This window comes from Oncorhynchus masou, chromosome 25 (genome assembly GCF_036934945.1).
Source record: "Oncorhynchus masou masou isolate Uvic2021 chromosome 25, UVic_Omas_1.1, whole genome shotgun sequence".
Lineage (NCBI taxonomy): Eukaryota > Metazoa > Chordata > Actinopteri > Salmoniformes > Salmonidae > Oncorhynchus > Oncorhynchus masou.
The window spans coordinates 19,116,947-19,132,429 of NC_088236.1; the positions used below are offsets into that span (position 1 = coordinate 19,116,947).

General features: G+C 44.1%; 1 protein-coding gene across 1 annotated transcript in view; it reads right to left on the reverse strand.

Annotated features, from left to right (window-relative positions):
* Positions 1 to 802: 802 nt before the first annotated feature.
* The window catches only part of LOC135513599 (tenascin-like), a 29,754-nt gene continuing 15,073 nt past the window's right edge, over positions 803 to 15,483 (reverse strand). The window contains exons 2-5 of the mRNA XM_064936482.1: positions 4,700 to 5,286; positions 3,118 to 4,338; positions 1,592 to 1,855; positions 803 to 936 (exon numbers count right to left, since the gene is read on the reverse strand). Of these exons, the coding sequence (XP_064792554.1) occupies positions 803 to 936; positions 1,592 to 1,855; positions 3,118 to 4,338; positions 4,700 to 5,180 (2,100 nt within the window). The 5' untranslated portion in view covers positions 5,181 to 5,286. The remainder of the gene's footprint in view (positions 937 to 1,591; positions 1,856 to 3,117; positions 4,339 to 4,699; positions 5,287 to 15,483) is intronic.

Genomic DNA, 15,483 nt, shown 5'->3' on the forward strand with positions numbered 1-15,483 from the left:
GAGGTCTACTACTGATAACTCAGTGTTTCTATAGATGAGAGGTCTACTACTGATAACTCAGTGTTTCTATAGATGAGAGGTCCTCTACTGATAACTCAGTGTTTCTATATATGCGAGGTCTACTACTGATAACTCAGTGTTTCTATAGATGAGAGGTCCTCTACTGATAACTCAATGTTTCTATAGATGAGAGGTCTTCGACTGATAACTCAGTGTTTCTATTGATGAGAGGTCTACTACTGAAAACTCAGTGTTTCTATAGATGAGAGGTCTACTACTGATAACTCAGTGTTTCTATAGATGAGAGGTCTACTACTGATAACTCAGTGTTTCTATAGATGAGAGGTCTACTACTGATAACTCAGTGTTTCTATAGATGAGAGGTCTACTACTGATAACTCAGTGTTTCTATAGATGAGAGGTCTACTACTGATAACTCAGTGTTTCTATAGATGAGAGGTCTACTACTGATAACTCAGTGTTTCTATAGATGAGAGGTCTACTACTGATAACTCAGTGTTTCTATAGATGAGAGGTCTACTACTGATAACTCAGCGTTTCTATAGATGAGAGGTCCTCTACTGATAACTCAGTGTTTCTATAGATGAGAGGTCTACTACTGATAACTCAGTGTTTCTATTGATGAGAGGTCTACTACTGAAAACTCAGTGTTTCTATAGATGAGAGGTCTACTACTGATAACTCAATGTTTCTATAGATGAGGGGTCTTCGACTGATAACTCAGTGTTTCTATAGATGAGGGGTCTACTACTGATAACTCAGTGTTTGCATAGATGAGGGTCTACTGCTGACAACTTACAGTGTTTCTGAAGATGAGGTTCCAGCCATCAAAGGGGATGTTCAGGGGGTCCCACTGAACCTCTACTGCAGTCTCCCTCACTGATGTGAACTTGAGTCCCTCGGGCTTAGGGAGATCTAATGGGATGAGACTTACAAATGAAACCATGTTTGATATTCTGTTTACTAAATCCTCAGGACACCCAGCACATGGACTGTGTCAAAAATGGCACCCCTTTCCCTATATAGTGCACTGCTTTCGATCACAGCCATCCCTGTGTGTCCTGGTCAACAGTAGTGCACTATATAGGAAATAGGCTGGCTGGTTCCAATGATGGGTAAATAAAGTGTAACAAAACTACCACAACCCAGGTACAATTAGGGATTTAATTCAATGAGATTAGCAACAGATGTTCGCATGAGCCCTACAATCAATTTGTTGATATCATTTGATTTTTATTACTGCCCGTTATGAATGTCACTTTTGCATTACTTCAGATCTGGGAGAGCCGACAAGTCAGGTACCAAAGGTGAGGTAAGGGTGTATGGAGTCCATTTTAGGACAGTCTCAGTCAGACTTGAGTCTGTCCTATCACGAGTTCCAGGATTGACTGAGATGGCCTTAATATGGACACCATAGAGGTGAATTACATCTCTGGGCTGAAGTTTCCCCAGTTACAGATCTAGGATCAGCTTACCTTCCACCAATCCTAACCTTAAACAATAGTGGAGAAAATGAAAATCTGACACATGGTGAGAGTCTTCGGTCAACTTTTTACTACTCCTGACTTACGTGTTGCCACTCTGGCACTGACAGGGACACTCCTCTTGTTGCTGAGGACTGCGAAGACACTGATCAGATACTCCACACCAGGCTCCAGCTCACTGATGGTGGCGTTCTTCTGATCCCCATGCACACGCATGTCCAGCTCCAGGCCTCCAAGGGCGGTGGGCACATAGGTGACCAGGTACTCTGCCACCTGCATCTCGTTAGCCCAGGACAAGTCCACTGTCTCTGGGGTGACCTCCTGCACTGTCAGGTCCTTGGGTGGAGACACTGGAGAGAATCACAACCACATCATGTTAGGGGACATATTCAGAATCGTAGGTATAATTTTAACAGATTGGTGTTTTTTATTGCTTATACCATAGACTTGGTTGGGTACGTTTTATAAGATGACAAAATAATACACAACTATGATACGCATCACAAACACAAAGGACAATGCCTATGAATCACCTTCAAGTTCATGTAGTCTTATTGAGCAGGGTAATTAAAATGTCCGGATTTGCTGAACGTAGAATTTCTGTCTGGAAATTCCATCAGCTGCACAATACACTTCAATGGAGGGCATCGACTAGCATCAATTACCAAACCCATTTTTTTTAAATGTCTCTGATCTGAGCTATTTTGCGGCATCTAACGACATAAATTCGACCAAATCCACAATTCTCCAAGATGACTCCAATTGCCATGGACATTTTCATTTGACATCCACATTAAACAGCAACATTATTTATTCAAAGCAATATAACCAATGTTGTGCAGCCAGACACATTAGCATTTAAATGAATGTCATCATGTTGAAATGTTCTTCAAACATATCAGCCATAAACAAATGATATCAAATCAAGCCATACTCCCATCAACCAGAGGATGTGAGATCTCTATCTCTCTCTCTGTCTCTTTCTGTTTGTCCAAAATGACACCCTATTTCCTAGTACGGCGATTCTCAACTGGTGGGTCATGACCCAAATACGGGTCGCGGGAGGTTTTGAATGGGTCGAGAGTGTGAGCAAACATTTTTATTTTACTTTTTTTTAATGAAAACTACTCCAGTCTGAAAATTAAACTACTAAAACCAGGTAGAAAGTGTGTAGAAAGGAACCTATTTCTATAACCTATTTCTTTAATCACAGTATCTTCAATATAGACTTATTAGCAGTGCTATTTAGAGGATTTGGTTGATTTTGTGTTCTCAAACCAGTGAGCTTAACATTGCTCATGCAGAATATGGGCTAAATTAAATTAATGACAATGAAAAAGGTGGGACTGCTGTTCCATTTTCATATAACTAGTACACTTACTATGAATATAGCATTCAAAATAGTTTTCCAGATTGCATTTTAGCCCCCCCCAAAAAATTATATTGGTTTGCGACTGAGACAACCTGGTTCAATTTGGGTTCTGAGGCAAAACCAGTTGAGAACCACTGCCCTAATACACTCCTTTTGACCAGAGCCCTATTGGCCCTAGTCAAAAGTAGTCCACTATAAAGGGAATAGGGTGCCATTTGGGATGAATCTTCAGTTTCTTACCCCCAGAGCAGTCCTCTCCGATGAAACCTTCATGACACAGACACACTCCATCCATACATCTCCCCTGGTCCTCACAGTCTCCTGGACAGGTCAGCACAGAGCAGTCCAGGCCCTGGAATCCCTCGAAGCAAACACACGTCCCGTCCACGCAGTAGCCCCTCTCCAGGCAGTTTTTGGGACATGTCTTCTCACTGCAGTCCTCCCCAGCAAAGCCTTTGTTGCACACACACTGGCCGTTAACACAGTGCCCACGGTTCAGACATTTGTTGGGACAAGTCAACTCGCTGCAGTCTTTGCCCGTGAAGCCAATGAAGCACACGCACGTGCCGTCAACACACTCTCCGCGTCCCAGGCAGTCTTTGGGGCAGGTCTTGGTGCTGCAGTCGTCCCCGGAGAAGCCTTTACTGCACACACACTGTCCATTCAGACAGCGGCCTCGGTTCAGACACTTCATGGGGCAGGAGATTTCAGAGCAGTCGTCACCCTCAAATCCTACATTGCAGACACACTCTCCATTGACACACTGGCCTCTGTTGCTGCAGTTGTCTGGGCAAGACAGGATGGAACAGTCCACTCCCTCGAAGCCTGGGTCGCAGATGCATCTCCCGTTGAAGCAATGGCCTTTCTCAGTACAATCGTTGGGGCAGGTGAGCTTGGAGCAGTCTTCGCCGCTGTAGCCAGAGTGACACACACATTGGCCGTGGACACACATCCCACGGTTGTTACAGTTGCTGGGGCAGGTGAGCTCCCCACAGTCGTCCCCGGTGAAGCCCTCCTCACAGAAGCAGGTTCCGTTGACGCAGCGGCCGCGGTCGTAGCAGTCGTTGGGGCAGATGAGCTCGGAGCAGTCGTAGCCCATCCACGGCTCATCACACACACACTCATCGTCTACACAACGGCCGCGTCCCAGGCAGTTGTTCAGGCAGTTGGTCTGGGAGCAGTCGTTCCCAGTGAAGCCGTCCTCACAGATACACATGGCGTTGATGCACTCCCCGTTGTCCCCACAGTCCTCCTGACATGGCTCCATGCTGCAGTCGTCTCCGTGGAAGCCCTCGAAGCAGACACACTTTCCATCGACGCAGCGTCCCTGGTCTTGGCAGAAGTTGGGGCACTCAGACTCGGTGCAGTTGGGTCCCTTCCAGCCGGGCTCACACACACAGCTGCAGGTCTCAGTGCTGAAGTTACCACGGCCGTTACAGTAAGGCTTGGTGGCCACCTCACCTGAGGAAACGTAGAGGAAACAACACATACATCTATTAAATTATGATAATATTATAATCTTTGCAGCAAATAATATATGTACAAAAAGACAATTGCGATGAGTCGGAATAGGGAATATTGATCTATAGCAGAATTAAAAGCAATGTAGGAATGTAATCTAAGTGAAAACTATAACTCTAACTGCCGCAAGAACAGTGTTTCTTCATCCTGGTCCTTGGAACCCAAAGGGGTGAACATTTTCCTTTTAGCCCTAGCACTAACACATTTTATACAACGAATCTACCCACTATCAAGCCTATAGTTGAAACAGGTGTGAAACACTGCCTGAGAATGTCTTTGGTCAAAATGTTCTGTGCTATACCTGTAACCTGGGCTCCACAGCAACCGGCTCCACTGCCACACTGTTCTCTGAGGCTGGACAGCTCAGACTCCAGCATCTCCAGTCTGCTAAAGATGTCCTTCATATCAGGCATGTGGTTGTCACAGCCACATGCCTGCTTGGGGATGTTGATGCGGTGGGTGAACACGATCTGGTTCTCTCCGTTCATCGTGTGGTCCTTGTTCTCCATGCCCTGCATGACCGACTGGACTGGACTTCGTTTAGGCTTGACCTTGGTTCCTTCTGGGCTCTCCATGTTTACGGAACACAGGGAGCTGGAGGGGACGTTGATGTTGTAGACGTGGTTGAAGACCACTGGTTGGTCAGGGTGGGGCAGGGTCATGTTCTTAGAGGGTTCTCTCAGGGTCTCTCTGCGGTGGCGGATGATCTTCTTGACCAGGCCGGTGCTGGAGAGTTGAAGCAGCACAGCCACGGTCACACAGCCTAGGAGCAGGCCTTTCATCACCCTGATGACCAGGTCCAGTCACGTCCTGCTGGGGGCGCTTGTGAGCGGTCAGGGACGGTGGAGGAGAATGGAGTCTTTCTATCTGGGAGATGGCGCAGATGCCCTTGTGTGTAAGAAAGAAAGAAATAAGAAAGAAAGAAAGAAAGAAAAAGAAAGAAAACAATGTGAATAGAAGCAGAAGGTCAGCCTTCAGATAAACTGTATGTATGAAAAAGTAAGGAAACATTAGAGTTGAGAGAGATTTTGACAAATACTGTATGTTGTATTACAGTAGTTACTTTATCTATTTACAATCTCAACCAACTATGAATTCTCAAGTTATGAAACTCAGAACTATGTTGACATTTCCAGTTTGGTCTTGCTAGCCAGTACGGAGCTGACAGTGACCAACACAAAACACCCTGATACACATGGGACCACTTGGCTGCAGTGAAATGTCATAGTATCCTACTAAAAGCAATTAACCTTCCACAGACCCCGGTCTGCCTGCCTGCACCCCATCTCAACCCCCCTGGTCACAGTGGAGGACACAGACACTTAGTGGATGACATTGTGGCATTATTTTGTCTATTTCTCTTAGGACTAACACTGCAGGGACAATTACTGCAGGGGTGGTGTGTTGTGACCTTGAGTACTGCTCAAGCTTATTCTCCGTCCGGGTTTCTCATGACAGGCTGCCATAAACAGCAGGGAACACCTGCATGTGGGGAGTGGGGAGCTACCCTTCTCCCTCCCCTTCCCGACTCCCTATACCACAACCCAAGCTGACAGATTAATACCGATGTGGGGGAGACCATCTGCAGGTTTCTGGCGCACGGAGTGGCCGGGTGTTCAGTTTGCGCACCAAATGGCACCCTATTCCCTTTATAGTGCACTACTTTTGATTAGAGCCCTATGGGTATTAGTTTTTTTTTTAAATTGTAAACTGTAAAGGGGATAGGGTGCAATTTTGGTACGCATCACAGGGCTCCCCAAGGGTCAGATCAGCATTCACCTCACCGCTCTACAGACGGCCATTCAGCTTCATTTGGTAACATGATTCTTTCTACACCAGAAGTTACTGGGCTGTTTGGCAAGGCTCCTGAGCATTGAGGCTGCTTTGTTAAATCATTTTTTTCATTTCATTTACTTCACCTTCATTTAACCAGGTAAGCCCGTTGAGAACAAGTTCTCGAGGGGCGAATGGCTCAAAATAATGGCTGTAACAGAGCAAATGGAATGGCATCAAACACATGGAAACCATGTATTTGATATCATCCCATCGATGCCGCTCTAGCCATTACCATGAACCCTTACTCCACAATTAAGGTACCACCAACCTCCTGTGCTCCTGCAACATGTTGTTTCTTTTAAGAGTAATGGTCTGCTGGAAAATGTGCCGAGACTGAATTGTGGTTTAGAGACAGGCAGTAAAAGTTTTTTCTTTCCTTTAATCTTGTGGTTAAATGAAACATACAGGTTAGTTAAAGTATTCACCACTGTAAATACAGGTTAGTTAAAGTATTCACCACTGTAAATACAGGTTAGTTAAAGTATTCTCCCTTGTAAATACAGGTTAGCAACCGAGCTTGAACGTGAAGCATTAACTACATGTTCTGTATGAACACAAGAATAGATGTTGACATAAAGGGGGGATTTGTGAGGACTATTCCTAACAATAGGGTATTAAGTAACTATTAGGTCACTTAGTTTAAGTTAAGAGTGACATATTTAGAAATACCTCGTTATTGGCACATTATACGTGGGGACATGAGTGTAAATACAAATGTAACAATGGATTTCCTGCCTTCAATAAAAGTCTGTGTGTTTTGTACCACAAGCTAATTAAATACTAACTTTTCTTCACCATTTATTTGGTGTTCCTCATCTTCCTCATTTCTACACTCTCCCCTGTGAGAGCAGACGGTGGGGGGCTGACAGACAGGACAGTCATTGGCACAGGGAAGTCATGAACAGGTAACATCCTGTGCTGTGAGGAGCTGCTCTGCTTCTGTCTGCTCGGTCTCCTGAACCGGGGCTGGCTGACGTGTGATTAGGCTGGCTGACAGATGAGCTCCAGTCACAGGGATACAGGGGATGGGATCCCAAGGCTGATCTCAGCTTCAGCAGCCCCACGTAGCCAGCCACTGATTCGACAGACAGGGATGAGTGCCTCCGTGATGTACGCACAGTAAGAGCACTAATGGGAGCGCTAAGATCTGGACCCTAGGGGTGCTAAAAAGCTACCCCCCACCTCACACACACACACACACACTCACACACACACACACACACGCACGCACGCACGGACCCACACACACACACACACACACACACACACACACACACACACACACACACACACACACACACACACACACACACACACACACACACACACACACACACACACACACACACACACACACACACACTCAACTGTGCCTGAGCATCGCAAACCAGGGATTAAATCAACAAAATAGCCAGAAAATTGCTTTGAGCTGCTGCTGGGGTTTTAGTTCTGGACGGATGGTTGGCTTTCTCACTTTGGAGGCTGGCTGGCTTCTCTCCACATGAACCTCTAAGGGACCCAACCCTCCCTGAGAGACAAAACTACTCTTTGTGTGAGGCATTATTTAGCAAATCTTTGGCTTTGGTAAAACACAGTATTATTCCAAAAATAAGTGGAAAGGAATAAGACATGTCAAATCAGAATCAACTATCTACAGACAGGAGAAGCTAATGCCAGCTTCTTGTGACCATACGGTTATTATTAGATGATACTGTGAACAACAGACAGTTGTAGCTTTTTTCTACCATGGGAAACGAAGAAAACGGCCTCCCCTCCTGGACTTCCATCAGCAGACCCCCGTGGCCATGGTTTGATGCTAATGCAGCTGGTCGCTGGCACACCAACTCAGACCTGACACTATTTGACTGCTGCTGCTTTCTAATTCTCTCACTTGTTTTTACTCTATTGTTAGCTTCTCAGACCGCAACAAAGCCAGTTGGCTGCCATGTGGCCAATGTGAGGGGAATTTTACCAGGGAAAGAAGAACCTGCTGGCCGGCACACATATTTAGTGCAAGTGATCTATATTAGCCCAGTATTGTATGAGTGGTACTGAGCCGGCAACACTTCAGTTATATACCCACCCCACACAGAGGACAGCTGGGAATGGTTTCAAACAAAGTCCCGTCTTCAAAAGCTTCTCATTCAAAACTTTGCAGTATTGACTATTCATCTGGCTTACAATGGTGCCCATTTAAGCAATAAGGCCCGAGGAGGTGTTCTCTGCACGACGCAACGAGGAGTGCCAGGTTACAGCCCTTAGCAAAGGTTTGGATGGATTAATTCGAAAAAATGGCAAAGAAGAATGAGTCTACAGATCTCAAAACAAGCAAAGCAGCATCCTTCTCTGACCCTGCCATATGGACATATATAATGATCATGGGGATTAGAGACCATGTCTGCACCCCTGTGGAAAACCAATTAGCATAATTCAAAAATCCCCATGAAAATATCTGTTCAAAGTTTCTAAGTCCAACGCATCTCTCCGTCCAAACATCGGTTTATCCTACAAACTATTAAGACCCCTCTATGGAAAGATGAGACTCTCACAAACACAATGGTGTTCTCCGTTTTGCTCTGAATTCGGTACAGCCGATGGGGCTTGTTGGTAGAGCCAACCTTCCAACCTCTGTATGTAGCGTCTGAAGAGTTTGGGCTGCACACTAATAGGACGCCTCTGTGGAAATTTGTGGATCTGGCTATTTCAGCCACACCTGTTGTTCACAAATGTATACAATCGAGCACACAGCCATGCAATCTCCATTGACAAACATTTACAGTTGAAGGGCCGTACTGAAGAGCTCAATGACTTTCAACATGGGACCGTCACACTCAGTTAGTCAAATTTTTGCCCTGCTACAGCTGCCACGGTTAACTGTAAGTGTTGTTATTGTGAAGTGGAAATGTCTAGGAGCAAAAACGGATCAGCTGTGAATTGATTGGCCAGACAAGCTCACAGAACGGGACTGCAGAGCGCTGAAGAGCGTAGCACATGAAAATTGTCTGTCCTCAGTTGCAACACTCACTACCGAGCATAGTGCCAACTGTAAAGTTTGGTGGAGTAGGAAAAATGGTCTGGGTCTGTTTCTCATGGTTCTGGCTATGCCCCTTAGATCCAGTGAAGGGAAATCTTAACACTACAGCAAGTAATTACGTTCTTGACAATTCTGTGCTTTCAACTTTGTGGCAACAGTTTGGGGAAGGCCCTTTCCTGTTTCCGCATGACATTGCCCCAGCGCACAAAGTGAGGGCCATACAGACATGGTTTGTCGAGATTGGTGTGGAAGAACTTGACTGGCCAAAACAGAACCCTGACCTCAATCCCATCGAGCACCTTTGAGGTGAATTTGGACGCCGACTGCGCGCCAGGCCATATCGCCCAACATCAGTGCCCGACCTCACTAATACTTTTGTGGCTGAATGGAAGCAAGTCCCTGCAGCAATGTTCTAACATCTAGTGGAATTCCTTCCCAGAAGAGCGGAGGCTGTTATAGCAGCAAAGGGGGACCAACTCCATATGAATGCCCATGATTTTGGAATGAGATGTTCGACGAGCATACTTTTGGCCATGTACAGTAGTCTACATATGGAGACTGTTCAGTGACAAAAATGTACAAAAATGCTTGTTTTTTAATGTTTCCTGATCTTTCTTATATCTCTCAGATATAGGACAGACACTTCAGAACAAATTTATTTTGTATTTTTTGGGGGGCCTTTCTGTTGTTCCATATAGTGAAACTGTTATTCAATGTGGTTTAGACTGTTATGGGATCAAGAAATAGGGTAAAATGTGATAGTTTTAATTAGGTTGACATGATTTTGATTGATCAAATAAGGACGAAACTACATGAATCTACTGTAGCTACATTGCAAGCATCGGGTGAACTGATGAACAGTTTTACCATGTGGGTGTGGATACAATAAGCATGGTCCTTCATTTCCTATGGAAAATAAGACAGAACTCAGACCCCATAGAGATTAAATCTAATCCCCAGAAGTGTTTCTTTACATACATCTGCTTCTCATACTTGACTGTACCTCCCTGCTTTGTCATTAGTGTAATGTAAGAACCATGGCACTGTGACTCCAACTCCAACCAATGAATCCTCCTTTACCTTACGGTACTAAACATGATTTTTTCTTCTCTGATGAAGACTCTCCTCTGTGTGCTGTGTTTTTTCCTTCTGTACTGTGTAAGTTTTGGAGGATCTTGATCCTTCAATAAATCCAGTGAGTGCACTTATTTAACACAAAGCAGAAGGAAGAGGATGATGCTTGAACACAGCAAGAGGGAAAACCAGGACCCTGCATGCCATTGAAATCCCTATAAGCTACAGTTTTGCCTATAAACTACAAAATGTTCCTTCGATTGTATCCCAAAAAGGCGCTCTAGTCCCTAGTGCATTTCTTTTGACCAAGACCTATGATCAAAATAAAGGCACTATTTATGGAATAGGAGCAAGTAAGATTTGTGTTATAAATGTTTAATCGCTTAGCATAGCAGCTACCGTTTCCCACGTTAACCTCTAGTTTCAGGTGAAATGAACAATTATTGCTATTCTGTTGATGATTGCTTTTCCAGGAGTGCCTTACATTTTCTTTCCTTGTCTTTAAGACACTGGAAGTTGTTATTTCAATTGGTTCTGGATGAGCACTTTATGATTGACGAGAGGGAGCTTTCAGCCTGTAGAGGATTTCAGATGTTATATGCAGAAGCCAGGATTTCTTTCAAACTCAGCTCAGCCTGGCCCCCATGCTGAAAACCTAATTATCACTCTAGCCTACAGGGGCGGACTGGGACCAAAAATCAATAACCGGCCCATTTTCTTTCCTTTAAAAACCCAAGAAATACAGGTCCACTGGGCTAAAAATGGACTACCAGTTGTCCCTTGGTAATCTATCTTAACTAATACTCACTGTTCCCTATGGTACAGTCAAAATAAATCACTAGAAAAGACAACTGTTCACCATGCACAGTTTGGCCTGTCACTGCAACCAGTCTGTTTGGTAAAAAAATACTAACTATTGATAGAACAGGAAGGAAGGCAAGCGTCATCATTCTGCGGGCACATGTGTTTCATGACATAAACGCAAGCTAATACAGATCATGACTGTCTGCTAATGATAAATGGAAGATATGCCCGAGGAGTAAAAAGGAAGCAGTTGCATTGCTGGAGTGTACTACTGTCTACTGTATCAGTCAGATAAACTACACAACAAACAAACTGAATAATGAAACAGATTGGCACACTTGATGTGTAAAAACTTCAATGATTTCTTCAAACAACTCCCAGGACTGTATCTACATCCCCAGTATGTTAAACAGGGGACAGGGGAAAAGCATGCTTTTCGTTTCAGTAGAAATGATCAAGCTTGCCTAGTTTTGTAGGTCACCCATGGCAAAGACGGGCTTGCCTTCCTTGGCACACACTCTTATTTAATCTGGGTCGCTCGTGAGGAGGTGAATGACCAGTTATTGTCTGGAGGATCTTTTCACCTTGAGAGACGCCATACAAAATATCTCAGTGGATGTGTACTGACCCAGAGTATCAGGACCATAGACCATGGTATCAGAGTACGAGGCTCAATGACCAGGAAATTCTGCTCCAACAAAAGATCATGAGAAAATACAACACATCAAACTGCCACACTTACATCTTCCATTTACTACAAAGCCTGGAAAAAAACTCTCTCTTATCACATTTCAATATTAATCTTTAAAGATAAGCTTGGCGATAAGGAGGACACACGGGCTAATATTGAAATGGTTTGATATGCACATAAATCATTAAAAAACGCCTGCAAGGTGAAAGGGTTTCTACTTATGTCCTCTTCTGGAGCGGTTAAAGTGTTTGTTTCAATCCCCACGAAGGTCACAATCAGAGAGAGAAAGAGAGAGGGAGAGAGAGAGAGAGAGAGAGAGAGAGGGTGAGGGTGAGGGGGGAGAGGAGAGATAGTTGCTGAGGTCAGCACTATATCTGTATGGCTAAGAGGGATAATCATCAAACACAGAAATTGATTTCCTGTATGACTTATAACGTGGATTGAATGCGAGTGCGAGTGAGAAATGGGATCGATTGTAAACTCCAGCCCTCAGTCATGTTGTTGCTGCTCACCAAAATGGGTTTCTAAAGTTATCACCTTGCAACAATGGGAAACCCTGTGCTCTCTGTCCTTGTCTCGGTCGATCAAACAGTACACAACCCTTACTGATATTTGCACAGTGTTGAACTGAGTTGAAAACAACGCAGGAATTAATTTTTGAAAACACTGTAGACGAAGCAGTCAATCAATCTCATCTCATCCATTCAAAGGGAGGGGAGGACGGCACCGCATGCTTTAGAGGGATGAGGCTAACTGATGGTACTGACTGTGCCCAAGACCTAACACATTGGAAAAAACAAACACAAAAGGGTGCCATTTTGAATGCAGCCTCTAACGCAGTCCACTGCCTCTAAACAAGCCCTCTCAGTCTAGTTTGCTAGTGGACGACTGGACGCAGGCACCCCTCAGACATTTATTTTCTCTGGCCTGGATACAATTTAAAGGGCAGTCAGTTGTGGCAGGTTTGGGGTCACTGATTGGTTTCTAACTAGTTGTTTTGAGCAGTCATAATAAACACAATACACTTCCATTTGTTTGGATGAAAGGCCTAGATGGTAACGACACAGAAACTGACCCTCATATCTGGCTGTTGGACAAGTCACAGAGGTGGTAAGGAATTTCACCTCACATTAAATGTAGCCTAAATGTGTTTGGTATTTCTGAGCTGTATACATTTCCATGTTGATGATAACTAGAATTGAATAATTGCAGAAATGCAAATAACCCCACAAGATTAACTTTAAAGGCATAGTGCAGTCAAAAACATGATTTTGCTGTGTTTTATATATATTTCCACACTATGAGGTTGGAACTATACTGTGAAATTGTGAAAATGCTCTTTTAGTGTAAGAGCTGTTTGAACAGACTAGCTGAAATGTCAGCCTGTTTTCATGGGATGGAGTTTTGGCCTGCTTGGTGACATTACCAGAAGGTAAATTAGTTAATAGACCAATAAGAAAGAGAGTTCCAACCCTCTCTGCCAATAACAGCTAGTTGTCAGTTTCTCCCTCTCCACTCAGACCACTACCAGACAGTCCAAGCAAAATTCTTGCTTAAGAAATTTGTCTTTGCTAAGAAACATTTACATAAATATTCAGACTCTTTACTCAGTTCTTTCGTGAAGCATATTTGGCACTAATTACAGCCTCAAATCTTCTTGAGTATGACAGTACAAGCTTGGCACACCCGTATTTGGGAAGTTTCTCCATAATTCTCTGCATATCCTGTGTGTTTAGGGTAATTTTCTGGTTGGAAAGTGAACCTTCACCCTAGTCTGAGGTCCTGAGCACTCTGAGCTGGTTTTCATCAAGAATCTCTGGCCTACTTTGCTCCGTTCAACTTTCCCTCGATCCTGACTAGTCTCCCAGTCCCTGCCACTGAAAAACATCCCCACAACATGATGCTGCCACCACCATGCTTCACCGTATGGATGGTGCCAGGTTTCCTCCATGCTTGAAATTCAGGCCAAAGAGTTCAATCTTGGTTTCATCAGACCAGATAATCTTGTTTCTCATGGTCTGAGAGTCTTTAGGTGCCTTTTGATAAACTCTAAGTGGGCTGTCATGTGCCTTTTACTGAGGAGTGGCTTCCATCTTGCCACTCTACCATAAAGGCCTGATTGGTGGAGTGCTGCAGAAAAGGTTGTCCTTCTGGAATGTTCTCCCATCTCCACAGAGGAACTCCGAAGCTCTGTCAGAGTGACCATCGGGTTCTTGGTCACCTCCCTGACCAAGGCCCTTCTCCCCTGATTGCTCAGTTTGGCTGGGCGACCAAGTCTAGGAAGAGTCTTCATGGTTCCAAACGTCTTCGATTTAAGAATGATGGAGGCCATTGTGTTCTTGGCGACCTTCAATGCTGCAGAATTTTTTTGGTACCCTTCCCTAGAGCTCCACGGACAATTCCTCCACTGACATGCACTGTGGGTCCTTTTATAGACAGGTCTGTGCCTTTCCAAATCATGTCCAATCAACTGAATTCACGACAGGTGGACTCCAATCAAGTTGTTGAAACATCTCAAGGATGATCAATGGAAACAGAATGCACTGGAGCTCAATTCTGAATACTTTTGTAAATAAGGTATTTCTGTTTTAAAATGTGTATAAATTAGCTAATATTTTTAAAAACCTTTTTTCACTTTGTTATTATGGGTTATTGTGTTTAGATTGCTGAAGATTTTTTCTTTATTTAATATATTTTAGAATAAGTCTTTCACTTAACAAAATGTGGGAAAAGTCAAGGGGTCTGACTACTTTCAGAAGGCACTGTACAGTATGTTTCTAAACTAAGGGGTAAACACTCAGAGAAGGGAGAATATTAAATAAATCATGTGTTACAATGTTTTGATTATATCCCCTCCTGGCATATAGCTTATAATTTTCCTTGGTTTGGGAAAAGCATAAAATTACTTGAAAGTTTTAAATCGAAATATGGTCTTATTTTTTTCTCTGGATGAAAGGGCTTGGTTTCATATAAATCAAGCCCCATGTTATTGATCTTCCATGACCCTGGTGTATCTGATGCCACAGATAGCAGGGGAGTGGGTTGGTTGGTGTGTTCATGTCTGATAAGACAGGCTGGGGGTGGAGGACTGTGTCACCAGCACAGCACAAAGCTGTGTCACCAGCACAAACACTTATCGCAATGCACGCAATGCACTGTGAGATCACCTAGCCAGGGGTGAACAGTATCACACTGATTGAAACACAGGGTTGCTTTAGATCCTATCCCAACTTATCTGACTGTTACAAAAAGTCAACACACATTTACAGAACCGAAAAGCAATTTCCCATTCTGACATTGAGATACAAAGACAAATTAGGATGCTGTGAATGCACATGGGAGGGGAATTGAATGGCAGGCAGACAGCCGGAGACTCCATTTTATTGTCAAAATGTCTCTCATCTCTGGACAGAGCCCATCAATTTTCTTTACTGCTAGTAACCCAACGTTGGTCTGTCACACACTGCTCTTGTAGTCCAGTCCAGAAGGAGCAGACACATACCAGTCGTTGTTCATGAGATCTTTTTACCATGTTGTTGGTGATCTCCTGTTTATTAGTTCAACCTCTGTGTGGCAGGCAGCGCCGGGGAGAAGCTGCCTCATCTGCTGCCTTGGTAGTACATCTAACCATTCATTTCAGCAGACA